The sequence below is a fragment of the Sinohyriopsis cumingii genome, unplaced genomic scaffold (assembly GCF_028554795.1).
Source record: "Sinohyriopsis cumingii isolate HCF-2022 unplaced genomic scaffold, ASM2855479v2 utg002173l, whole genome shotgun sequence".
Taxonomy (NCBI): domain Eukaryota; kingdom Metazoa; phylum Mollusca; class Bivalvia; order Unionida; family Unionidae; genus Sinohyriopsis; species Sinohyriopsis cumingii.
The window spans coordinates 177,225-204,692 of record NW_028316146.1 but is presented as its reverse complement, the minus strand read 5'-3'; the positions used below and the strand labels follow the sequence as shown (position 1 = coordinate 204,692).

Here is a 27,468-nt window from a genome sequence, read left to right as displayed (position 1 = left end):
TCATCCATTAAAATGTCAAATAAACACCTTAATGAAGCAAAATTTAAAGGTCACTATATCAAGTTTACAGATTGTTTCTTGTTCTGATAATTAATAAAGGTGTTGCTGAGTAAACTTAATCTGAAGGTAAGTAGGTCAAAGAAATTTGTATTATTCAGCATGATTTTTCTTCTTCTTCAATTTGCAGGCCTACATATGCCTGGATCAGACAATAACAGGTACCAGTTTCGCTATTTGGGTTAGCAGTACTCACTATATCGAAGCATAAACATATGAAGAATGAAAACCAGTGCTTGCAAATAAGTGATTTGCTGTACATTACCATGAAGCAACATGCTGATGGATTTTTTTACATTGCTGATAGCTGTGAACCTAGGAGATTTTGGGTCCTCTGCAAAGAGTTTCTTACAACCATGTGACAACAGTCACTTCAGAGGTACAGAACTGATGTGTTATCATGTGACAAAGATTTTCCAGCCAATGCAGCACAGTGTATATAGATTTTTAATGCAAATGTGCATCACTGATTCCTGGACCATGCGATTTTGAATGCATTCACTGTTTGAGCTAACACTTCACTGCAAATGTTAATGATGTGTCACAGCTATGAATGCATTCCTTATGGACAACAAAGAGAGAACTGTAATACAGTCATCAGTATTGATGCACAAACGAGTGGGGGATTCGCAAGTACATTTTGTAAAACAACTAAAGAGGACTGTCAGCAGCTGAATTACAGACAAAACAAGTTTCAATGAAAGGAGAGAACCTGAACGTGATTTGTTTGATAGAAATTTCACAGGTATTTCAATTGTTAAGTGTTAGCATGGATTTTCTCACCTGAATTTATCAAAACAATTCTGTGGTATAGGCTGAGTGTTGGCGCTCTTGACAAACTTGTGAGAATAAATTCTTATGATATAAAATCTGCACTGCACACAGGAGTTCAAAAGCAGTAGACACTATCATTTACCTTCAAAATCTGTGGGACACACATTTTAGAGCGACAAAGGTAAATAATAGTATAACAATTGAATACTTGTGCTATAAAATTAGAACCATCATATTTGCTTCAACAGTTTTGCCACCTTTGAGAACTGCAATGCACTGTATATACTATAATATTTTCCTTGGACACTTATTGCAATAAACGTTTATCATGTGCTCAAAGCAGCAGGGAAGTTGTACAGACCAGACGTTCCAGACCAAATAAAGCTTCCTACGAGAACTTTCTCCGTAGAAGCCTCGGATTTCAAAAATAAGCCTTCCTACGAAAATTAATTTGCGTAAATTCACTCCCGACTGCAATTTTTTGTGTGCAAATTCAATGATTCCGGACAAGGAAAAAAGGGGGGGGGGGAATTTATTCTGGTGTCGATGAAGTTTGCGAAGTTTGGCTGCGAGTCTCATGAATAAATTTGATCAAGACCGATTCGATATCTACTACGCGGATCATGAAGATTAATCGTGATGAAACCGTGCGGTGTTGCCTGGGCGCGGCTGAAGAAATTTTTGAATTTGTTTATGTCCATATCGCCGTTGCACCAAGTCTGATGAATATTTCTCAGCGTGTGAGTATCGACGCCATTGAAAACGGATAAGATATTGCAATTGTCCCTAATTACCTTTGGAATTTGCGTATATCGCTGCGTCACGTAAATCACATCGGTGTTCTTGTGTCGGCCACGCGAGAATATCCTAGCCGGATTAGTTTGCTTATCCAGCATAACATCATCGAATACGACAAGATTATTAACATCGCCATCTAAATTTTCCACGGATGGAGTTTCATTGATGTCTGTGATGAATTCGATTGTGCCTTCGTCGGTATTGTCGCTAAATTCCTTTAGCACTTGATAACAACGCTGATCATCAACGGACGGTGCAACCAAATACAACTTATCCCATTTTAACCATCGCATTATCAAATTTAGCAACAACTGCGTCTTTCCAGATCCCGACGGGCCAATAATTATCATCCTTATCGAATTCGGTAACACCGCGTTGTGTTTCACCTGCTCGCGTTTCTTCGTGGCGGAAAAATCAATTACATTCATGTTACTAGAATACATGGATCTATATTGTGTTAAGTGTCGCACGCGCACAGCTACGATAAATCCAATCGAAATTGTCACACGCAATAACAGGAACGCAATTGCAGGAGAATGCGAAGTTTGTAAGACACGCAAGTTTAAATTTGTAAAAAAAAAAATAGAAGAACCGGAGGAGACATTACCGCCTCCATGAAAAATCTACCTGGGCTGCCTTGGGCAAAATATCCCGGAGAAAAGCATCTGCCAGGATACAATTACTGCGGACCCGGCACAAGGCTCGATATAAGACTCAACGATAAAAATCAACCAAATCCCGGCGAAGATCCAGTAAACGCCATCGATAACGCGTGTTACTATCACGATCTCGCATACCGCAGCGGAGATTTACAACAAAGACATCTCGCTGATATTAGGCTAATTCATGCAATAGACGCGATTCCTGACAAAAGTTTCAAAGAAAAATTGGCAACTTGGCTGGTAAAAGGCGCGATGAAAGGTAAATTAGTATTCGGTGCTGGTAAATAATAATGGAGCAGATATATTATTCTCCGCGAGGATTCTGGCGAGGAAAATCAGCAATAGCCAAACTCGCCAAGGCAGCAAAAGTAAAACAATCCACCGCTGAATCGTGGTTATCGAAACAGGCAGTCTGGCAAATTTATCTTCCCCCACCTAAGAAAATATCATATGCGAGTTTCTCTGTCAGCGTCCCTAATGAAGTTCATCAGGCTGATTTAATGTTTCTTCCTTACGATACCGTCGACGGAGTCACATATAAATACGTGTTAACGGTTGTTGATATCGCAAGCAGATACAAGGAAGCGGAGCCGTTATCGAATAAAACAGCAACGGAGATCGCTAAGGCGTTTAGCGAAATTTATTCACGATCTCCATTAACATGGCCGAAGCTTCTTCAGGTTGATCCAGGTCGAGAATTTCTTGGTGCGGTTACTTCATTGATGAAAAAGAATAATGTTAAAATCCGTCGCGGTATTGTAGGTGTTCATCACAATCAAGCTATCGTTGAGAGATTCAATAAAACGCTTGCAGAACGATTATTCGGATACCAGTACGCGCGTGAATTTATTCAAGATAATCGATCTCATGATTGGGTATCGAGGTTGCCTCACGTGATTAACGCACTAAATAACGAGACAACGAGAACAATAGCAATGAAACCCGCAATTGCAATTACAAAAACAAATATACCACTAAAGCGAGATTCCACAATTCCGCCTGTATTAGGTAACGTCACTGTCCGGTACTTATATAAAGAAGGCGAGGCCGAAGGAGGAAGAAAAAGAGCAACCGATCCAAATTGGAGCGTTACGACACATAAAATATCCACCGTAACAAGATCGTCAGGGAGACCAGCAATTTATTTTCTAGATTCGCTAGCGCCACAACGCGGATTTACCAAGGAAGAATTACAAATAATACCGAAAGATACTCAACTACCGCCAGCGTCATTAATGTGAAACCGAATTCTACCTAACTGAGATAATTTTCTTACTCTCGACACGGCCAGATACACTAAATTTGACCAGGAAATTCTATCATCGACGATCCAAACTTGGCCATCCACGGTTAATCCCTGCGATGAATGTATCGTTGTTGCGTAGCCTAGTTTCCATGGTGATCTTTCTGCGTTTATCGCGTCATTGACAAGATTAATATCAACAAGAATAATATCATTCAGTACCAAGATCTTTTCCTCTCCGCAGGGTAAAGTAACACTAATATTTTGTTTCCTGGTATCAGCTGGCCTGTAACACAACGGCACCTGCAGCGTTGGAAATTTCTCACAATGAAGCTTGAATAACATTTCCTGAATAACATCGCGAACAATTTTCCTACTAGCAACGATCAAATGATCGGGACGCCACAAATTTAGAAAAATATCCATCGGAGTCTCGTCGATTATTCTTCTCATCACATCGCATTGAATTTTATTCGGTTGTAATCGAATTATTTTCTTAAATTCAGTCAGTAAAATATCATCGGATCTATAATCAGCGTCGATTTCCTCATAATAGTCAACAAAGTTCCTGAGCCATTCGTGAGGAGATTCACCATCAATCGGATCAGGTTGGCCATGATCTCCGCACATTATCACGGCTGTATTTTTCTCCTCCAGCCAGGTTAGGAACGATTTTAATACAACTAAATTTACTGTGCAAATTTCATCAAATATTATAATTCTGTTGATATATTTATTTCCCATGCGAGCCGAATCCCATAATCCACCGCTGTATTTGAAATAACTGTGATACGTACCAGAATCAACGCCGCGTTGCCTTATTTCTCGCACTAATCTGTGAGTTGGAGTCAACACTATCATATCAGATTTCGCAAATAAATTTATCGCTCGCGTTGTTTTCCCGCTACCACCAGGTCCATTTAGGTAAACGAATTTACTACGTGAAATCGGGTCAAATGCAGATGCAGCCGTCGATATTTCCTCAAATTTATCTCGATGAAATTTATCGCAATCTTCAACATCGGCGTCTTCGCAATAATCTAGAATATCCTCGTTTTTTATCCTCCAAGTGCCCCAGGAGCCATCGGAGATTAAATTATCCAGCCTATACTGATATTTCCTATCGATATAAAATGAATCCGTTGCCACCCTTACCGCGATATCAGAAAATTTGTTTATCATCGACAGTAAATTTATGCTCACATAAGCTAGCATCGAAGACCTCAAATGCGTATACTGCGCTGATTCTCCGTCGAGATAGCTAATTACGGTACCCAATTTTTCTCCGTCAATGATAATATTTTCTCTGTTGCAGAATATTCCTCGCAATACCGTATCGGCTATAATAAAGTCCATCTCGACATCATTGATAAACAATCTAGCGTGTCGGTGTTTATGATCAACGGATCCTCCTTGAGTAAATTTGCCAATTATTTTTCTTCCGATATCCTTCGCGTTTTCACAGTCCGTCGGTAGCCACACCTTAGTTTGTTTTCTATACGATATAATCGCCTCGCTAACCGTCAACGATACTAACATTGACGAATCTAGCATATATCTCAATAACACAATAGGGACCCATCTGCGTTGAGAGAAATGCCGACCGAACCAAATATAACAAATTTTATGTAAATTTTCAGCAAACTCGAATGAAGTTACACAAGCGAATCCGGTCATGACAAAATCAGGTAACGGTCCGTTAATTGCCACTCTAGTCATCTCGCTGGTGGGATGGCCAAATTTAGCAAAATAATCCGCACAATCGCCATATCCGAGGAAACTTCCAGGATAGCACGCGCTCATATCAACGGAGATCATATCTTCGAAATAATACTTGGTATTCCACAATCCGCCATGGCCGTATTCGATACAGCTAAGTTGAATATCAGTGAGAAATTCGTTCCTTGTAGGTTTCCACGAATTTCTTTCTCTGGCAGCGTGAGCAGCAACAGATGGAACAGTAAAACAATTTGTCAGTAATTGATCAGGATTTGACGAATATTTCACCGCGATATTTTTCATAGATTCATGTAATTTTTCATCACGGTAAATATCTCCTCGTGGCAAGATAAACTGATCATATTTTTCTTCACTCGAGAATAACCAAACCGATATCGGATCAGATGCGGCTAATATTTTGATATATCGGAACATGGCATCGGAATTATCCTTTGCGCCTTCCACGGGATAAAATTTAACAGCACGATTTCGCGGGAATATCATTACCGACTGCGACCACGCATGTGAATTATGATCAACAATCTCGATTGGTACTCCTCGAGATTTATATGGCGACGAGTATAATATTTCTCCCGATAGCGTTTTCACCGTGATAGGAAATTTAAGTTTCTTGCTCAACACAGCAACATCGTCAATCGATGCGCCATCAACAACAGTCTTCGCCCATGAATTAATTTTATTCAATCTCAACTGTGTCAATCCAGATCCACGACGAGCGTTTTTCATATGCTCGATAACACGCTCAGCCACGCAATTTATCATCGGCGATTCTTTCATCGCAGGTAGATTTTTCATGTCGGGATTATTATTTAGCCGATAAATTCCATAAACAACAGCGCTAGATGGATACGCCCTGGCATAATAAGGACCGTCAATTCCCAATAATAATCCTGGCTTCGAATTTTTATCAAGAATAACATTTTTCTTACCGCCACGTATTGGATCTCGTTTATCGCGAATAATCCAAGTGTCGTCAGGCATTTGTGCGATGAATTTTATCCCAAAGATAAATCGCTCTTCCTTGTGTTCGGATTTTATGTGCTCGATTATCTTCTTGGCCCGTTCCAGATTCATCGTAGCATCAACAGCGTTAGTTTTCCATGTCGACCAAGTGTGAATCGCTCCATCATCGAGGAATTCTCTCTTGGCACGATCAACCTCAGGTATGATATATTCTGCCTCATCAAGATCAAAAATATCCATTATTATATTTTAGACAAATGTTTAAATTATATCATGCAATGCAAATGGATACCAATCGGATCAACAAAATCATGCGACAAATCCTGCAGAGGCGAATATTGTGGCGCTCACATATATGCGATTCGACGAGGCAGTAAAGGACCACAGCGGTGTTTAGTTTGCCAAGTTGGCACTCGAGGAAAGACACGATTGTGTTTGTCCTGTGGAGGGAAAAATTATCGAGAATTGCTCAGATATTACAAAAAGAAATCTTCCTCGGTGATAACCTGCGAAGAGGATTATATTAATCGATTCAAGGCAAATTATGATTTAAACAAATGGAATATTGTATATGGAAATGAAATCAACGATTCCTGCAATGAAAATCACACACGAGTATAGATCTCATCCTACGATCGAGGGTTACGAGTCGTCATCGGATGGTGTTGTCAGAAATGCAAAAACAAAGAATCCTGTTGGTAATGTTAATAATTCGGGTTATCTGTTATTTACTTTCGGTCCAGTAAAGAGAAGAATTGCGTATTACAACCATAAGTTTATATTCGAATGTCACAAAGGACCTATCAAGATAGGTCTTGTTATCGACCACATTGACGGAAATAAACTTAACAACAAAATATCTAACCTTTGCGCAGTGACGCAGAGCGAAAATTCAAGATCCGGCAATACCGGTGGCGCACGATCTGCTAAGTCGGTCAAATCGGTAAATCAAGCAACAGGCGAGGAACTTGCATTTGAGTCAATGAGGGCCGCTGCGAAATATTATAATATTAATACAGTCTCGGTGCGGCGAGCGGCAGAAAAAATAATCAACGCGACATTTTCATATAATCTCGGTGAATGGATCAAATTCTCCTATATACCAATAATATTCGATTCGGAGAGCGACGAAGAATAATTAAATATTACAAAAATAATATAATATGGATGAACAAACTATAAGCAATATTATCGAAGCCATCGATGATCTTAAGAAAAAAAATATAAATTTTCCCTCGGATCTAGACACAAATAAAATCCGATCTGAATTCGAAACAATCATTCAAGGAAAACTCGAATACAAATACACGCTACCATCCGAATACAAATTAATAAAGAAAATCCAAATTGCGATGTATCAATCGTTAGCTACAGTCAGCGATGATCGCATCGAGGATTTTGTTAAATTATCAACGCTGGTAGAAAAAGCTAGATTGATTTTATCCGACGAATATGAATCAAGAAAAATTACAAGCTCGCGCATCAGACAACTGAAAAAACTTGTCGATGAGAGCAAGGCCAAGGAAATATCCTCCTGAAGAAATTCCGCAAACAACAAAAAAAAAATAAAAAAATATATTAATTTTAAAAAAATTCCCTGGATTTTATTTATTTTTTTGGCCCGTTTTTCCCTGGCAGATGGATTTACGATTTTACCAGTAGATTGATACTAACAGTTTCCCCGCGGATATCAAGCAAATTTCCTTTCTGGTCCGTCAGTTTGAAATTTATCCTTGACAACAATCGATTATGACATCGCAGATAAAACGGATTCACCGGCTCCTTTATTATCAAATAACCCGGAGAGGCGCTAGGTGAAAACGAATACAAGATAAATCCCTGTTGCGCCTGATTTGACTCTGATGAATCAACATTGTAGCTGCCCTCGACAACATCCGCGTGAAGATAAATCGCGATAACTTCCGTTATATTAACGATACCTGGCGAGATATGCCGCCCTTGCCCGGCGGGATCATTATCGTGTTTGAGAATCGATTCTGATTGTATTTTTTTAGTCCACGCGGCATGTAACTTCGGAAATAAATCATCGATGGTATCAGTAACAGATTTTCTCATTTTATCAACGTCATAATCAGGAAATTTGAAATTTGGTAGCGTTTCCTCGGTTAATCCAAATACTCTCATGAATTTTTGTTTTTCTCCTGAATTTCTGATCAACTCGAATTTGCTAATAGGAAGAACATAATCGGCAATTGATATATCGTCGACTATCGCCTGAATAAACATACCATGATAATATTCAATATCATTCGCGAGTTGATTTAAAATCTTCACGCGTTTGATAATTTCGCTACATGAGCCTGATTTATTTAAGATGCATTCATGAAAGGATTCCCGCAATAAATTTAATTGTATTGTATGATCTTGAATAAATTCGTCGAGGGTTCTTCTTACCAAGATACCATCTATGGGGGCTATTATCCTGTAAATGTGGGTAGCGTCGAAGATTTTCACACCGGGGGGAATTTTAGGAAGAGGCAACCACGAGAGAATTCTTTCGTTAATAAAAGTAAAAGCGAATATTACCAGGTTAATTTTGTGGTTATTCATGAGGTTGATGGCGCTATCGATCAGAGGTTTGTGTTTGATATCTCCATACCATCCTTCGTCGGTGGTAAAATCTTCTTTTTTTGGTTCCGGTAGTTCTGGAGGAGCTTCCTCGTACCAACCTGGAATAATAAAATCTGATTTTTTTGGTTTTGCTAGAGGTGCGATTTCAGGCCAACCTAATATGGTCCTAATCGATGATTGGTAAATATCTACCATGTAAGGTGATTTCACTTCTATCATCGATGATAGTGTTGGTTCATGCGCAGATATTTTTATTCCCGGAGTAGCATCGCCGGTTATATTTGATATTCTACTGGTAAATTCCTTATCCAGCTGATCAATTTCGTAACTGCCTGTTGGTATGCCAACGACGATCCAATCAGGTGTTCCATCGGGTTTGTTTTTGTTGGCAAAAACAAGCGAATTATTCGATGATAATTTACCGAATGATTTCGATCTAACATTAGGCCAGCTGTTGTAGACACGCAATTGTGTTAACGCAATTTCTTTAACGCTGATTGGTGTTGGAAAATTGATGCTAAATTCTGGCTTAGTTGAGCTTAACGATATTAACGTTGTTGTCGGCGGTGTCGTGTTTGTCACGATCTGGGCTAGTTCGGACATTATTAATATTCATTTGTTCAATCTCGGAGTAAATACTGATCATTGCCGAAAATTCTGGATCGGAGATAACGCCATCGTTGAGACTCTCCGAAAGCAGCGATGATAATTTCGAATACGCGTCGTTGACCTTGGATAGTTTGTTTTTGTACAACGATAATTTTTCATTCGCGCATGATGAGATTTTTTTCGCTACGATATTGAGAACACCTGCGATTGTCGTTGTTGACGAGATTATTATCGTTGCAACGATTGGCGCGATTGTTGTTACCGCGGATAAAATTATTCCAGCACCAGCGACTATCGCGGATACCGCGTACACAGCAACGTCAATGATAACTAATCTACGCTGGTATTTCTTTATTTTTGTTTGATATTCGTCTAGGAGCTTTTTTAGCGAATCCTGCCATGATCGCGCCTGATTATAACGATAATCCGATGCGGTCATTTATTAGTTATTTATCTAGCCAATTGATTGGGGATTCTCTATCTCGGCAGCTGCAACCGGCTCGGGATCCTCTTCGACAACTATGACCGACTTGGGTTGACCAATTACGGCCCAAACCGATAAATATTCGAAAATTACAAAATAATGCACTGGTTCCATGGTGGTTCTGTCTTGTGGTTCTAGTGTGAAATTTACGATGTTATTTTCATCTATGGAAATAACGAAAAATCCAGGATAGTATTCATAAATTTCATGATTATCGGCCGTCACGTTAAATTTTATTGACTTCGAAATAATATATACTCGATATACACCCTGAATTGGCGCGGTAAAGTTAAAAGAATCATTATCAGGTGTCCAGGTAATATTTTGTGTCCTCAGCACAAATGATACATTGCAGGAAAGATGTTTTGATTCTACCTGATCTGGTATCGAAATACGCATCAACGCAGGAATATCCAACGATGATATTTCTAAGTTGATTTCGTCAATTTTTGTAGTTGCGTCGAGAAGTTTCGCGTTGATATTTTGAATTTCTCCATCGTAAACTGATGTATCGTCTTTTTTATTTGCTAATTCTCGTACCACGTTAATTTCCTCGGATATTTTAGTAACATCTTCGCTGATTTTTTTTGTTTTCTCGTGGAGATCGTTATGTGATGTTCTATCGGCTTTTTGAAATATTAATGCGCGTACCGATTCAATCTCTCTGTTGATTTGGGCGATATTCTCGTTGATGGATTTTATTTTCTCGGTGATATCGCCGTTGGCACCTTGATTCGCCCCACTAACCGATTCAATATCTTTGTTGATTTTGGTAATTTCCTCGTTGATGGATTTTATTTTCTCGCTGAGGTCGTTATGTGATGTTCTATCGGCTTTTTGAAATATTAATGCACGTGCCGATTCAATATCTTTGTTGATTTGGGCAATATCTTCGTTTATTTTCTTTGTTTTCTCGGTAAGATCGTTATGTGATGTTCTATCGATTTTCTGACCCATCGCGGTATTTATTTTGGTAATTTCCTCGTTGATGGATTTTACTTTCTCGCTGAGATCGTTATGTGATGTTCTATCGGTTTTTTGAAATATTAATGCACGTGCCGATTCAATCTCTCTGTTGATTTGGGCGATATCTTCGTTTATTTTCTTTGTTTTCTCGGTAAGATCACTGTGTGTAGTTGAGGAGGTTTCGATGAATTTTTTTATATCCTCGTCGAGTTTTTTACTGAGATTTTTTGATGTATCGTCTAGTTTTTTAAGATCGTTAGTTAGCTTGGTAAATCTTTTTGTCACTCTATCCTGAAGATCGTCGTGTGATGCTTTATCAGCCTTTAGAAGCATCGCCGCTGATAGCTCTTTGTCGGATTTTTCTACATCCGCGATATTAGCCTTTAGTGGCAATACCGCTAATAGATCGGTAATATCAGCAATAGATTTTAATACCATCTCCGATTGACGAGTAAACTGACTAATATGATCATTATATTCGTCTCGCTTGATTATATCAGTTATTTTCACGTTGCTTGTTTGTAATCTCCCTTCGCTGTTCTGAAAAATAGCAACTTCGCCAGGATCTACTTCTGACAGCGATAGAAGATTGTTAATATCGCTCTTGGTTGCGAACTTTGATAGATCGACGTCAGTCACTTCTGCTTTTTCCTTCCTGTAGATAAATCTACCGTAAATATCAACCATGATATTTATCTACGGCGTATTCAAATACAATTTTGTGATACGGACCGGATGATTTTGAAATTGCATCGAGGACGTTAATTGATTCAGGGCCGCATATTGGTGGATCCGCTAATGTCTGCGTTGGAAGTGTCGAATACCAAATCGGAAGATTTAGTTTTGACACATAGCTGATAAATTCATTTGGCGGTGCTAATCCATACGAATCAAAGTAAATAACTTCACGAGGATTAATCGCGTAGGCAACCCAGTGCGTGCCAGGGCCGGTATTTTTATCGAGATTTATTATTCCCGTCTCGGTAAGGTTTGGTTTGTTCGGTAGTTGATCTCGCATAAATACGCCTCTGAAAAATTTTATTTTTTTTTTCTTTGCTTCGCTAAGTAAATCTAAATTTGAATAGGCCGTGCTAATCTTAGACCGGATCCGTATGGGGGGCGTCTTAGATAAAGGCCTGATCCTTTTTGTTGTTTTTGCAACATTTTCGCGATTAGGGGAGAGAAGGCGGGAAATAATCCTCCCTTTTTTTTACTGTATCTCCCTCCCACCACTTTTTCTCCTAATTTGGAACCTATGCCCGAGAGCGCGCCTAATCCTAATGTCTTTCCAATAATCGGAAGGGCCATTTTTATCAGAGGAAGAAAAGGAAGAAATCCGCCTGTTTTGACCATATCTCTGATGGCGCCTATGGAAAGGCTCACATGAACGCCAGAATTTGCTGATTTGGCCTTGGTAAATCGTTCACGTTGACCTCTAGTTAGCGACAGTTTGTTAGGCCCACCGTGAATCTGATCGTTTTTCAGTGTTAATTTCATACCACATCGCTTTGATATCGCTGTTTGGAGTTTTTTTTATCTGACCCGGGGTCAGAGTTACACTGACGTGTTCGTATGGCATATTAATAATCGCTTAATCTAAATTTGGAATTTGTCACATGTTCTCGACAGGAGCATCGATAACTCGCATTCTACCACTGATGCCTTCCAGGATCATTGTTCTATCGCTGAGGATTACCGCGATGGCTCTTGCTGCTCCGGCTGTGTTAATTCTAGCTTTGAAATGAATATCAACAACGGATTGTTTTACCAAATCAAGATGTTCCAGGGAAAAGTAATAGATGGGATAGCGAATATTAAAATCCAACTGTGATATTTGCAATCCGGTATCGATATTTTGATCGCGTCCCATGAAACTTAGCAATCGATGATACGCGCGGGCAGTCGAATAGTTGTCAAAATCGATGGCTATTTCCTCCGATGGCTCTTGCTGGCCGTTTATCCTTAGTGAAACGTTTGTTGCATCGAAATTATCAAATATCATGTGACTGCGATTTTGATTGTATCTATCTGCAGATTGAAGGGCAACAAAGATGTGTCTAGGTGCCGAAACACCTTGTTGTGACGCAATTCGCCAAGTAAATATTCCGTTGATATTAACATCGCAGGAGTCGGTCATCGTTGTCAACCAGGACATGACGGATTTTCCGCCTTGATTCATGAATGATAATAATTTTTCTTCCTCGAGTATTGATGGGGTTATCGCTGGCATCCACAAGGTAAATTTAGTTAGGATTACCTTGCCTGCATCACCGGGATCTCGCCAGATGGCTTTGTCACTGCCAGCAGCGTCTCGAACGAAAGTTATCGTGTGTTTTGCTCCGTAAATAACTTTTCGGAAATGCCTGCAAAATCCAAAAATGTGAGATAGCGGAATTGCACAGGAAAATCTTCGTTCAACTCCACTTAACATAGCTCTTCTCGTGGCAAATCCAAGGTTGTAATCGGGATTGGGGCCGAGTACTACATCGACGTTGGTGGCGGCGGCATTACCAGCGAGATTTTGCGGTCTGCCAATAACATACGGGGAATGTTCCGGGTTATTGGAATTATCCTTGGCGAACATCATACTAGGACCGGCTGACCTGGTAAAATCATCCGAGTATCTCGCTAGGCCTATAATCGTCGTTGCTATATCAACGTTGTCCGTAATTGATTCGATCTCTCTTCCGTCGATCATGTAAGTGGCGCTCTTGAATAATGCCATGATGCCGTTGTTGACAAACCCAACACCAAAATCTAGATCGTAGTTGGTATTATCTTCCTTTACAATTCTCCCAACAACTTCGATATATGCCTCAGATGGAAGAAAATATCTTGTTGTATCATGGACTTGAATTTCCAAGCGATTATTTGTATTTGGGTCAACTGCATCGTACGAGAAATACTGGAAATCTCGCACGGATGTATCTCTACCTACGGGCTCGTCCATGTCGAACACTTCATTTGACACTTGTGCGAACATTTATTATTAAGAATATCATCTAAAACGAAGACCGCTGCCTGAAATGAAGCTTGTATTTGCTAGATTTGTCTTAGCAACTTTATTTGCTAGATTTGTCTTAGCAACTTCATTTGCAAGATTTGTATTTGCAACTTCCTGCGCTATATTTGTCTTAGCAACTTCCTTTGCGAGATCATTTATTTTTTTATTTGCTGCGTCGTTTATGGCTTTACTGACTTCGGGTGGCATTTCTCTGGTGATGGGTAATTTGACGAGTTGTTTTTTGCGCACTAAATTTAATATTTTACTTTTGACAGCATTGAAGCCTTTACTAGCCAAATTACCGATACCAGAAATGGCAGTCTCGCCGATTTTTCCTATTGCTTTTGACGCGAATTGCTTGATTGTGGGTCCGATTTTAGGTATTACTCGCGTAACGAGACTTCCAATGATATCGCCAAATCCATTACCGTGTATATATTTGTACACGGGCAATCTAGAGTTTACTATGCGGACCTGTTTGGGTCTGCGCTGATGTTTGTGAACAATCATGTTATTTCAATTGTGTTGTTTTAATCGATGAGCTCATCGACAAGTTCCTTGTAAATGTGAGAATTAATGATGCCACCGCGGAATAATCGCTGACAAATATCTGAGGCCTCGTTGATTATTTCACGAGAGTTATTTCCGGCTCGTTTTCCTCCGATTAATATTTCGAGGCGAGATACATCATTGACGACGCTGTCAGGGCAAACGGTATATCCGCTTCCTGTTTTTGGTTCTGGAGATTGCAATGGCGTTACGCGGAATACTTCGTCTGACGGCGTTGAAGATGACCCTGGTGATGTCCCTGACGACGTCGGTGGCGACGTCATTGGCGAATATGGTAATTGTTGAGGATCGCGGCTTCTAGCAGCAGGGTGCTCATCTCTCGGAACATTCCATTTTTCTTTGGGTGAAAGTTCCTGTGGTTTCCAGTTTGTCGATGTTGGTTCTGGAGGTGGGGGGCGCCAAATGGGGCGCTCTGCAGGACCCCCCCTTGGATATATTGTAGGAGAAAGGGAGGGATGGCGAAGATCAAAAGGGGAGGAAAAAGGACTATCACTCTTAAGTGATTGTTCTAAAGGGGAGTAAAAGGAAGGAGGGGGGATCATGGGGATTAACGTGTCACTCACCACTGTAGGTGACGAAAATGTTATTAATGATTTTTTATATATACTAACATCCGATACAAATTTTATAAAATTTTCATCAGAATATTTTATTGGTTTTCCTAAACTACCAAAATAAATTATAGCCAGCCAATCAAAATCTTTGACTTTATCGGCAATATCCTTATTCAAAAAAAATCTTTTATTTTCCGGAGAATCATCCGCAGCCATCTGAATTTTTGAATCATAGTTACTGAGTAAATGCAACAAATTCTTGTTCAAATAATTATCTGCGGGTAATTTAGGATCAATTACAAACGAACTACTACCCACAGATGGTTTATATTCGCTTGGTTGAGTTACTGATTCCTGATCACTCTGATCTTTTTTCTTTTTTGATTTTCTCTCTTTTTTCTGAGGTGGAGTTCTTTCTTTTGGTCTAGCTCCTAATTCTTGTGGTTGAATATCTTCTTCCTGTAGTTGAATTATTGGTTCCTGTGGTATTACTTTTCTTCTTCGTGTTTTAGCTTTTTCTTCCTTCTCCTGTTGTTTTCTTTCTTCTGCTACTTGCTTATTATATCTTTGTGTGTCTTTTGCTGCTTCTAAAAATCTCCTGTAACGCGGATCCGTTACCATACTCACATGTGTTTTTCCCGAGTAAACTTTATATATCATGTTGTACCAATTATCACGAGTTCCGTATCTTTTTTTTCCTATTGCAGTCAAATATTCATTTCGAATACTAAATATATCTTCCGCAAATTGACCAATTTGATCTATGGTATACAATGTCGAGAGCGGTCGTGATATTATTTCCCATCCCTCATCGGTGAAATTTTCTCTTAAATTCTCGATACTAAACTTCCCTTTTATCATTACAGGTTTTCCTCTTCCAGGTTTTCCATTACTTGCTCCAGAATCAATTGCAGGTTGTTGCCCTTGTGCTGCTGCTGCTATTGCTAATCGATCGGGTAATGTTCGTGATTGTTCCTCAATACCTTTCAACATGGGAAAAATTCCCTTTTTCCTGGTATCTGGATCTTTTTCGTCACCAAATACAACTTGCTCGATTGTTCCGGTAACTGGCTTCAACCATTTCGATGATTCCTCGGCAATTCCATGTTGCACATCTTCGTAACCACGAACATTTCTCTTAAATAATTGTTTTGTCGGGATAAGCTTCTTTAATGCCGCTAATTGCTCTCGCGCTAATCTAGCAGAATGAGGCTCTCCAACTGTACTAGCTTTCGGACTCATATTATTTTCAAATATATTGTTTTAATGCGAGGTAAAATTAGGATCAGCAGCCAAATCTTTGCAAACTTCGTCGACACCAGAATAAATTCCCCCCCCCCCTTTTTTCCTTGTCCGGAATCATTGAATTTGCACACAAAAAATTGCAGTCGGGAGTGAATTTACGCAAATTAATTTTCGTAGGAAGGCTTATTTTTGAAATCCGAGGCTTCTACGGAGAAAGTTCTCGTAGGAAGCTTTATTTGGTCTGGAACGTCTGGTCTGTACAACTTCCCTGCTGCTTGCTCAAACAACTCATGAAAAAAATTAACATGTTGGAATATCTGGTAAGCCTGGAAAGGAGTGAAAGATGAAATCCCCCAGGACAAAATCCTTCCAGCATGATCCCTTACATCAGTCCAAATTTTTAATCTTTTTAAACCATCACAAATATACTGGCCTATTTTGAAACACGATAGGGGAAAAGAAAAAAAATGTGACATCACCTCATACATAATTGTGGAATTTCATGTTTATCCAGTAAAATTATGGCTTAGCTTTTGAGTACTTCTCAAAATATAACAAGAATACTCAATGCTTATAAAAAATGAGGTGACAACAAAGGATATGTACATGCAATTTGTCATAAGATCAAAACAATCATATGGCATCTTTATCTTTTTAATTTTACCTACTATAAGAATGCTGCCACAAAGGGCCAAACCTGACACACAAAAATGTATATTTGTGATGGCATAAAAAAGTTTAAAAAGGGATGCACCTAGAAGGAGAGGACGGGATTATGTCTTATCTTTCAATTTGCTTGGGGAATTTCGTCCAAGGGGGGATTTGTCCAAGGGAGGTTTGTCCCAAGGGGATTGTATCCTGGGAGGGATTTTGTCTGTACCCTCTTGAAATGAGCTGCATCATGGAATGTTCCAGATCTTGCTCTCATTAAAATTTTACATACCAATAATTTCTACTGTCCAGTTTAATGTACCATTCATTTTCTACTGTCCAGTTTAATGTACCATTCATTTTCTAATGTCCAGCATGATAATACCTAAGTTTTCTGAATTACTTTTTTTCAAACAAACAAATTATTAATCAAATGACAAATTGTGTATTTGCGTAAATTTAGTTTCTTTTGTCATTATTTCGAACTCAAGATATTGCTACAAATCTGACCATACTGAAAATGCCTGCAATACCAACTGTCGGTATCATTTGTAAGTTTTATTATCATAAATAACAAGTTCTACTAGATGTGTTTATTTTCAGGGCAAAACAATTAGAAGAAATATCAAGCAAGAGATGCGAGTTTGTGACTAAAAGATAAGTAATAACAAACATTTACAGACAAAGAGTATTAACCTGTTTGTGGCAGATTGATAGTGTTAACCTGTGTGTGGCAGATGTATAGTGTTAACATGTGTGTGGCAGATGGACAGTTTTAACTTATGTGTGGCAGATGGACAGTGTTAACCTGTGTGTGGCAGATGGAGAGTGTTAACCTGTGTGTATGGCAGATGGTTAGTGTTAACCTGTGTGTGGCAGATGGTTAGTGTTAATGTGTGTGGCAGATGGTTAGTGTTAATGTGTGTGGCAGATGGTTAGTGTTAATGTGTGTGGCAAACAGAAAGTGTTAACCTGTGTGTGGCAGATGGACAGTGTTAACATGTGTGTGGCAGATGGAGAGTGTTAACCTGTGTGTATGGCAGATGGTTAGTGTTAACCTGTGTGTGGCAGATGGTTAATGTGTGTGGCAAACAGAAAGTGTTAACCTGTGTGTGGCAGATGGACAGTGTTAACATGTGTGTGGCAGATGGACAGTGTTAACCTGTGTGTGGCAGATGGAGAGTGTTAACCTGTGTGTATGGCAGATGGTTAGTGTTAATCTGTGTGTGGCAGATGGTTAGTGTTAATGTGTGTGGCAAACAGAAAGTGTTAACCTGTGTGTGGCAGATGGACAGTGTTAACATGTGTGTGGCAGATGGACAGTGTTAACCTGTGTGTGGCAGATGGAGAGTGTTAATGTGTGTATGGCAGATGGACAGTGTTAACCTGTGTGTGGCAGATGGAGAGTGTTAATGTGTGTATGGCAGATGGACAGTGTTAACCTGTGTGTGGCAAACAGAAAGTGTTAACCTGTGTGTGGCAGATGGACAGTGTTAACCTGTGTGTGGCAAACAGAAAGTGTTAACATGTGTGTGGCAGATGGACAGTGTTAACATGTGTGTGGCAGATGGACAGTGTTAACCTGTGTGTGGCAGATGGACAGTGTTAACCTGTGTGTATGGCAGATGGTTAGTGTTAACCTGTGTGTGGCAGATGGTTAGTGTTAATGTGTGTGGCAAACAGAAAGTGTTAACCTGTGTGTGGCAGATGGACAGTGTTAACCTGTGTGTGGCAAACAGAAAGTGTTAACGTGTGTGGCAGATGGACAGTGTTAATATGTGTGTGGCAGATGGACAGTGTTAACCTGTGTGTGGCAGATGGAGAGTGTTAATGTGTGTATGGCAGATGGACGGTGTTAACCTGTGTGTGGCAGATGGAGAGTGTTAATGTGTGTATGGCAGATGGACAGTGTTAACCTGTGTGTGGCAGATGAAAAGTGTTAATGTGTGTATGGCAGATGGACAGTGTTAACCTGTGTGTGGCAGATGGACAGTGTTAACCTGTTTGTGGCAGATGGTTAGTGTTAACCTGTGTGTGGCAGATGGACAGTGTTAACCTGTGTGTGGCAAACAGAAAGTGTTAACCTGTGTGTGGCAGATGGATAGTGTTAACATGTGTGTGGCAAACAGAAAGTGTTAACCTGTGTGTGGCAGATGGACAGTGTTAACCTGTATGTGGCAAACAGAAAGTGTTAAACTGTGTGTGGCAGATGGATAGTGTTAACATGTGTGTGGCAAACAGAAAGTGTTAACCTGTGTGTGGCAGATGGACAGTGTTAACCTGTGTGTGGCAGATGGTTAGTGTTAACATGTGTGGCAAACAGAAAGTGTTAACCTGTGTGTGGCAGATGGATAGTGTTAACATGTGTGTGGCAGATGGATAGTGTTAACGTGTGTGGCAGAAGGATAGTGGTAATGTGTGTGTCAAGATTAATGGTAGTTCCTTGAGAATATCTCATGCCATCGAGGCATCAATTTCATCATGCTTAAGTATTTAAATCCAAGGTGAGTCAAACAACTATCTTTGCTACAGAGTGTGAGAGCTGATTAGGGCTTATTCAGTAGTGTTTGACTGTCAGCCATAACTTACATGTTTCACTATGGTATTTAATAATAACATCATTAAGTAAACAAATATAGTTCCAAAACTAGTCTAACAAATAGTTAGGGTGAAAATACTGACACTGAAGAATGATATGAATTAATATACTGTAGTGTGCCAATTTGTACTGATATATTGTAGTGTGCCGATTTGTAATGATATATTGTAGTGTGCCGATTTGTACTGATATATTGTAGTGTGCCAATTTGTACTGAATAATTGTAGTGTGCCGATTTGTACCGATATATTGTAGTGTGCCGATTTGTACTGAATAACTGTAGTGTGCCGATTTGTACTGATATATTGTAGTGTACCGATTTGTACTGATATATTGTAGTGTGCTGATTTGTACTGAATAATTGTAGTGTGCCGATTTGTACTGATATATTGTAGTGTGCCGATTTGTACTGAATAATTGTAGTGTGTCAATTTGTACTGATATATTGTAGTGTGCCGATTTGTACTGATATATTGTAGTGTGCCGATTTGTACTGATATATTGTAGTGTGCCGATTTGTACTGATATATTGTAGTGTGTCGATTTGTACTGATATATTGTAGTGTGTCGATTTGTACTGATATATTGTAGTGTGCCGATTTGTACTGATATATTGTAGTGTGTCGATTTGTACTGATATATTGTAGTGTGTCGATTTGTACTGATATATTGTAGTGTGCCGATTTGTACTGATATATTGTAGTGTGCCGATTTGTACTGATATATTGTAGTGTGTCGATTTGTACTGATATATTGTAGTGTGTCGATTTGTACTGATATATTGTAGTGTGCCGATTTGTACTGATATATTGTAGTGTACCAATTTGTACTGATATATTGTAGTGTACCAATTTGTACTGATATAGTGTTGCACCATTAAATTACACTATCAATAACTTCTGTCTCTAAATCTGTTCAAGTAGGTAGATTTTCACAAATAATTACATAATGCAAAAGTAACAAATTTCATTTATGACTGGTTTAAAAAAAAAATTAAATTTAAAAGAATGAAAATCTAGCCCAATGACATGTCAATACAGATGGTTAGGTCACTTCCCAGATCTAAGCACATGACATCTGGCCCAATGATGGTATACAATTTCCACACTAAACTCATACACAACACATATTTTTTGTCTGATTGGCTAACATCAAAGCAGTGACCAATCAAATGTCAGAATTTCAAATTCAGTGTTACTCTCATTGTGAAAATTGTTTGTAATCCTGGCACCTGGTTGCCAATGCTAAGGGAGAGAATATTTTGCAGCTGATATGGTATTATGAAGAGGTGTACTGGGGAAATATTATGAGACCTGAGGATATCTAAAAAACTGACTTACTTTCTTTCTATGGAGAGATTCTTTAAGACATAAGCCCCAGTCTCTGAAGCCTGTCTGACAGTTCTAGTCATGGTGAAAAGCAGTGATACAAGCCTGAAATAAGAACCAACAAAAAGTTATTACACAAGTCTGTTGCTTAGAATTAAGTTTATTATTTAAGAAGCAAGGGTTTCATGGAACAGTATCTTGGCTGGGAATGTGCAAGGTTTTAAACAAAATATAATTTTGACTATTCCACAATCATCCTAATAAGTGAAAACAATACTATATCACTACCTGCTAGGCAAAAATGTGAATAAGACTTTTTATTGTATTATTTATTTTAAAAATTATTCTTAAAATTGGCTTACGAAGTTATTATCACAGTCAACCCAAATAATCCAGATTTTTACTAGGTTACAAGCTTTGAGTAACCTTGGTGTGAGATTCAGCAGAACAAGCCTTGTTTATGCACGAGTGATTTACCTGGGTTGCCAGTAATGATAGGGTTTCACATGAACAGCATGTGGCATGAAATCCAATCATATATAACCTTTGCTCATTCACAAGGGGAATAAAAGAGTCAACTTTTTGGTGGTTGTTAATGTTGTTATGGGGTTTTAACACCATTTTTCAGCACACGATAGGCTATACATGGTGGCCAGTATTAATGGTGGAGGAAGAACCCGGAAAACCCAGGAAGAACCACTGACCCACGAGAAGCTACTGGCAAGCTTTCTCACATACCCACATTGGTTGAATCCTAGACTCGAACCCACGCAGACAGAAGTGAGATGGCAGTGATCCGTAACGGAAAGCGCTTTAAACCACTTGGCCACTTGGGGCCTCTTTTTGGGGGGTAACCAGTTATAGTACACAAAATAAAGTCATTAATATGTAATGTTTACTGTGAACAGAAATATTTATTCTTACTTCCAACTTCACCTCTCTGCCAGAACCTACTGTAGACTGAAGCTTAAAGTACTAAAAGATATTCTTTATATAACCAAGTTTCTAAATTGGGCCATAAACAGCACCCAGAAATCAGTTTAACATAAAATATCAAGAAAGTTGTTGTTGATGCCATTTTCAGCATACAAATAGAGCTCAAGAATAAACTTAAAACACAAAATTAAACCAAAGTCAGTGAAGTGTGAAATATGGGTCACAGTGGCATACTTTTGTGATAAGGGTGTAGAACTTGTCCAACTGTGCATAAAACCTGAGATAAACACAAAGACTGAATCAAGAATAATGTACAACTAATACACATGCATGTACAAAGTTAGACCCCTCAACACCCTTCCTTGGTGCCCAAAAAACCCGCTATAAACTGTTGCAGAGAATCTAGAAAGAAAGAATGAATGAGTGAGGTTATACATTATGTACATGTTGTGATGCCAAAGCCAATGCCACTGGATGTACCACATGTCTCCCATAGTCTCCTTTGCCTGAGGATTTCCTTGACAAGTGTACTAAGTCTGGCTGAAATATCTGAGTTATTCTCCAGAAATAAAAATGTGTATGGAGAGTCGGACAGATAGCTAGATCCCTCTATATGACACACAAAATGAAAAAAAAAAAAAAATAACAAGAAAATCATCTAGATACTCGAAAATGTAAGCTTGGAGACCAAATGACATGTCTAAGATTTCATATATTGGAATTTTTTATGTACAAGGCGTACAAGGAAGTGAAGGACATGAAGCATTTGCTCTAGAGATTAAAGTGTGAATGATGGATCAATGATAACCAAACTGATGGATAAAGACATTAAACATTTTGAAATTGAAGATGGGGATAAAATAAGTCACTATATTTTCTATTTAAAAAAATGTCAGGGGCAAAAATTCACACATTGCATACTTTGGAACATTAAATGTAGACAGGATGGAATTCCTTCCATACTCCATTTGGGAAAGAATATACAGATATCGAACACATGCTGCCTTGAAAAGTTTGCCATTCCCCTTAATTTTTGCCTCCATGAACATCAACATCCTATCTGTGAAACCGGCTATTTGAAGTAAGTGTTTGATATTGGTCTCTGCAAGTAAAAATAATTCAGTTATACATATAGCAAGATGTACAAAAAACAGCCAGAAAAAAATGCAAATATTTTTTTTGTAAATTATGTTTCTATGAGAATACTTACCCAATCACACTGTTATGAATATAAGCTTCCCTACCACTTGAATCCAGCAATTCCATAAAGATTAAAATTTTCGTCTTTCATATGTATTTACCATACTAAGAGAATAAACTCTTATCCATTACCTCCCCTTTACTCCTGCCAGGTGGCCCTAGTTTAAGCTGAGCAATACATCAACAAGGATGCTTGCATTTGCAAGAAGGTGTAGGAAGGTTTACTGCTAATGTGATCAGGCAAGCATTCTCTGAGAAAAATTATATACTAAATAAATTTGCTTTCTTATTTTTGAATACATTGCCTAATTACACTAAACTTAGGAAAATAGGAGGAAAAGCATCCAACCTCAAATAATGAGCCCTCCCTTGAGTAAGGAATGTCAGAATTTCTAAAAGCACTATAAACTGTTCTCCTAATATGATGGCAGAACAACTGATGGTCATGTGTTCCATGACCACTACATTCAGACATTTCTCTTATTCATTAAAAAAAAATACCTGGGTAAATTCAGAGAAAGATGAAACCTACACCTATAAGGTTTTGTTGACCTCAACTGGGTCTTGTGGCCACTTGAACTGTATTGACTGGAACAACCAGTCTCAATTCATGTCTCCGTCATGCTAGATTTCAGAAATGAAAACTTGACATGGTTGCCTGTGCATGCCAGCCAATGGTTTGTTATACTTTTGGATTAAAATATTGTATTCAAGAGACTGAGGCATTAAATGATGAAATTCTCTTCCATGCAAGGCTCTCCTGACATGAGCCAGGAATGAAGAAGCCTGTCTGGGCAGTGATGAAACACTGCAAGTGGGATTGTTTGAGCAGACTGACTTTTAACATGATTTTCCCAGGGATATCTACTGCTATTTTGTACAGATCATTCACCCATAACTTGTCAAATCTGAGTGGGGCTACCAAAATGACTCTTGGAATCAGAACAAATGGACCAAAATGCAACGCTCCAAATCCAATCCCAAATGTCTATAAGCTAGTCCAAAGCTCAAGCTTATGGGTCTGGGACAACAGAGATAAAGGTTGGCAGTTTTGTAATTCCACCTTGTTGCAAAGGTATCTGTCATTGGACACCCCTGAAGTGCACAAATCCACTGAAAGATTGATGGACGAAGGGACCATTAGGCATGCAGAGCTTGACCTTTTAATCTGCAAACATATTCAATCTCAACGGAATGTGTCTGATCTGGACTGTTATCTTTACCCAGTCTGATCTGGACTGTTATCTTTACCCAGTGGCACCTGCACAGAAACTCCCTGACCAGATGTACAAGTTGGGGGTTTTGCCCCCTCCCACCCTTTTTTTTGAGGGGCAATGGTCCAATATATAATAAAGAAATATGGCTGTGCAGATTGCTTATTTCCCACTTCTTTCTGCATGACGAAAACTTGCTTAGGATGCTAGGTCTAGCACTGATGGTGTCAGTACCATATTCAACACCAGCTTTAAAGTCACCATAAATACTTTGTGATCAAATCCCCCCAACTATGTTTCAATACAGGCTTTTCTGTCACTCTTTTCCTCACATGACAAATCAATATTTGTATACAACTGCAGACTTGCCAACCCTGATGACCATCTCAGTAAGGCAGTTGATTTTTTCTGTAAGTCTGACCAGTCTGAAGTAAGGTGTAACAAAATATCATAAAACTGCTATTGTAAAAATGGGAAACATATTAAAGTTTGGTATTCAAAACATGCAGCAACGGTAAACATTATGTTCAACTAAAAAGTTTGTAAAGTACACATAGACCTTATTTACCACTAGTATAGTTGCACAAACTTCAGTTCCAAACACTATGCAGATCAATGGTTTGTTGCCATTTCTCAACCTGATATATGTCTTGGGATTTTCTTTTCCATTTCACACGACAGCAGTCATGTCTCCCACCATCAGACATACTCAAATTGACATGTGATGTCCAATGAACATAACTGTCCTTTCCAGCTTTAATTCACAAGAATCTGAATATTCCTTTTTATAATTCTGTGCTAATTATTAACTTTTTAAGAGGCTTAATTCCATTTCGTCTTCAACATGTTATCACTTGCCTGATACCATTTTTTAAAATTCAATAATCAACAGCTTAATCATGCAGATGCTTTGCATGAAAAAATATGTGCAGTTTAAAGTGTCTGAAGTATTGCTGCAAAGTTGGTCTGGTTCCCTGACTAATTCCACTAATTCTAATATGAAACTCAGACCTAAATCAAACATGGATCAACCATTATCCAGATTTTTCGGCAACAATCATTTTTCCGTAGTTTTTGCTTTTATTCAGAAAGTCTGTATTTTAAGGGTCATTTTCGTAAGACCTATGGCCAAATTGTAAGGGTTGGCAGGTCTACAATTGTTCAAACTGATGATTCCCTAAATATATTCTTAAGTTGTAAGTTTGGATCAAGTGATGGTCAAGAACAAATTATATCACTAACTGATGTATATAACTCATTAGCAACATCAACTTAATATATTCAAATGACAACGTTATAAGACTATTTCTCTCCGGAGTCTCTTTAGCCACTACCATATATACCCATTTATAGGTCGAGTAAAAGTGCAAACAACAAGGATCCAGATCTGCCATAGCATAGTGCACCTGCAGATCAGGGTCAACGGTGATTGCTCTAATGATTACTCCGAACAAACTGTATAGACCCAATTCTGCCAGCAAATTATGCAATGGCAGATCCGGGTCTATGCAGTTTGCAGTTGGACTTGTCTTATAAGCAAGTATGAATGGTACCTACTTTCAATGGATATCCCATCATTGATGAGGTATTGTTACTGCAATATTACTGAAATGATTACAGCCCAAAAATGGAATAACACAAGACTTTATCATGGATACTTATGCACTTTCATATGACATTAATTTTTTATACTTTAATCCAATAATTACTTAAAGTAATTAGCAGGAACACGTTTTAACATAATGATGATGAATGGGTTACGACATATTGAAACAAAATATAAATAACCATGACAAAATCTTAAATAATTATATCTACATCAGCTACTACCATTTCAACATTATTTTCAAAATAAATATTGTTTGCCATTATGATCAAAATAACATTTCATAATAGTAATGTTTGCTTTATAATATTTAAAGACTTTTCTATTAGCTAAATACACTGACATACATTTGATACTTCAAAGATTTCTCTATTAGAACCTGGCAATGTTAGCTAAATACACTGACATACGTTTGATACTTCAAAGACTTCTCTATTAGAACCTGACAATGTTAGCTAAATACACTGACATACGTTTGATACTTCAAAGACTTCTCTATTAGAACCTGGCAATGCTAGCTAAATACACTGACATACGTTTGATACTTCAAGGACTTCTTTATTAGAACCTGGCAATGCTAGCTAAATACACTGACATACATTTGATACTTCAAGAACTTTATGGGAAATTTATTTTCTTCATTTCCTGGAGACTCTGACCAACTGTAACAACTAAAAATGTCATCTTGATACACTGACACCCCAAAACAGTGTATAAACTATGACCTAAATTCAACAGTGAAAGCAGTGTAATGAAGAGATGGATGGACAAGTAACCTGCCCTACCACTGTTGCAGTAGGGCACACAAATAGTGAATTTTATGAATTCTTGAACATTACTGAATAAGGTTACTACTTTGTCCAACTTTTTTGGAAAGGGGTTGGGGGAACAAATTTTACAGTCTGTATAAGGGAATCTCCCAACTGATTAGTCAGTACCTGTGATTCTCCCAGCTGATCAACACAATATTTATACGTACAGGTCATATACAATCGTTTCTTTACCATTATTTGAACAAGCTTCAGCAAACATGTCAAAAGCAGAGATTAACATATCCAACTCCTCCTGTGTCACACTCTTTGGAACAGCTGAATAGCACCTGCAAAACAAGGTATGTACATAAAAAACAGGTAAGTCACTCAATGCTTTGCTGACCTGCTAAAATGCCAAGGTTATAAAACTTAAGAGGCCCAAGTGGCCTAAGATCACTCATCTGGCTAACAACTGACTAAAAGCCAAATACGAAGGAAGATGGCCACAAAATCTGGGTTAGTGTGATGCTTTTTAATAAAGAATGGTTTTATAGTGTATAGAAATAATTATGTTTCTTCGATAATACTTACCTGATCATAATACCTTAGGAGTACAACCACTACCTTGCAAATCCATCTCTCCCAAGTTAACTTTTAGCAATAAAAAGCTGACAGGTGTCTGCCACATATAGGTGGGAGTTAGATTATGAGTGATTGTCCCTTGAATACTGGTACTGGTGCCAAAATCTGGTCCTTACTTCAGTTACTACTGAAATATACATGATGAATTTAGCTAACTGTGATGGTACTTTAGGTGGAGTGATATGTTCCTGATTGCAACACTGAGAAAATGCCCCACTCAGCATGTCATTTCTTTCGGGAAGGAGACTAGCATGGAGAGAAACTAGGGTAAAAATGATC

At 38.5% G+C, this 27,468-nt stretch overlaps 1 protein-coding gene across 1 annotated transcript in view; it reads right to left on the bottom strand.

Annotated features, from left to right (window-relative positions):
- The window catches only part of LOC149770965 (tetratricopeptide repeat protein 12-like), a 97,506-nt gene that overhangs the window by 35,979 nt on the left and 34,059 nt on the right, over window positions 1-27,468 (bottom strand). Inside the window, exons 9-11 of the mRNA XM_089948931.1 lie at window positions 26,800-26,894; window positions 22,697-22,877; window positions 20,852-20,944 (exon numbers count right to left, since the gene is read on the bottom strand). Of these exons, the coding sequence (XP_089805057.1) occupies window positions 20,852-20,944; window positions 22,697-22,877; window positions 26,800-26,894 (369 nt within the window). The remainder of the gene's footprint in view (window positions 1-20,851; window positions 20,945-22,696; window positions 22,878-26,799; window positions 26,895-27,468) is intronic.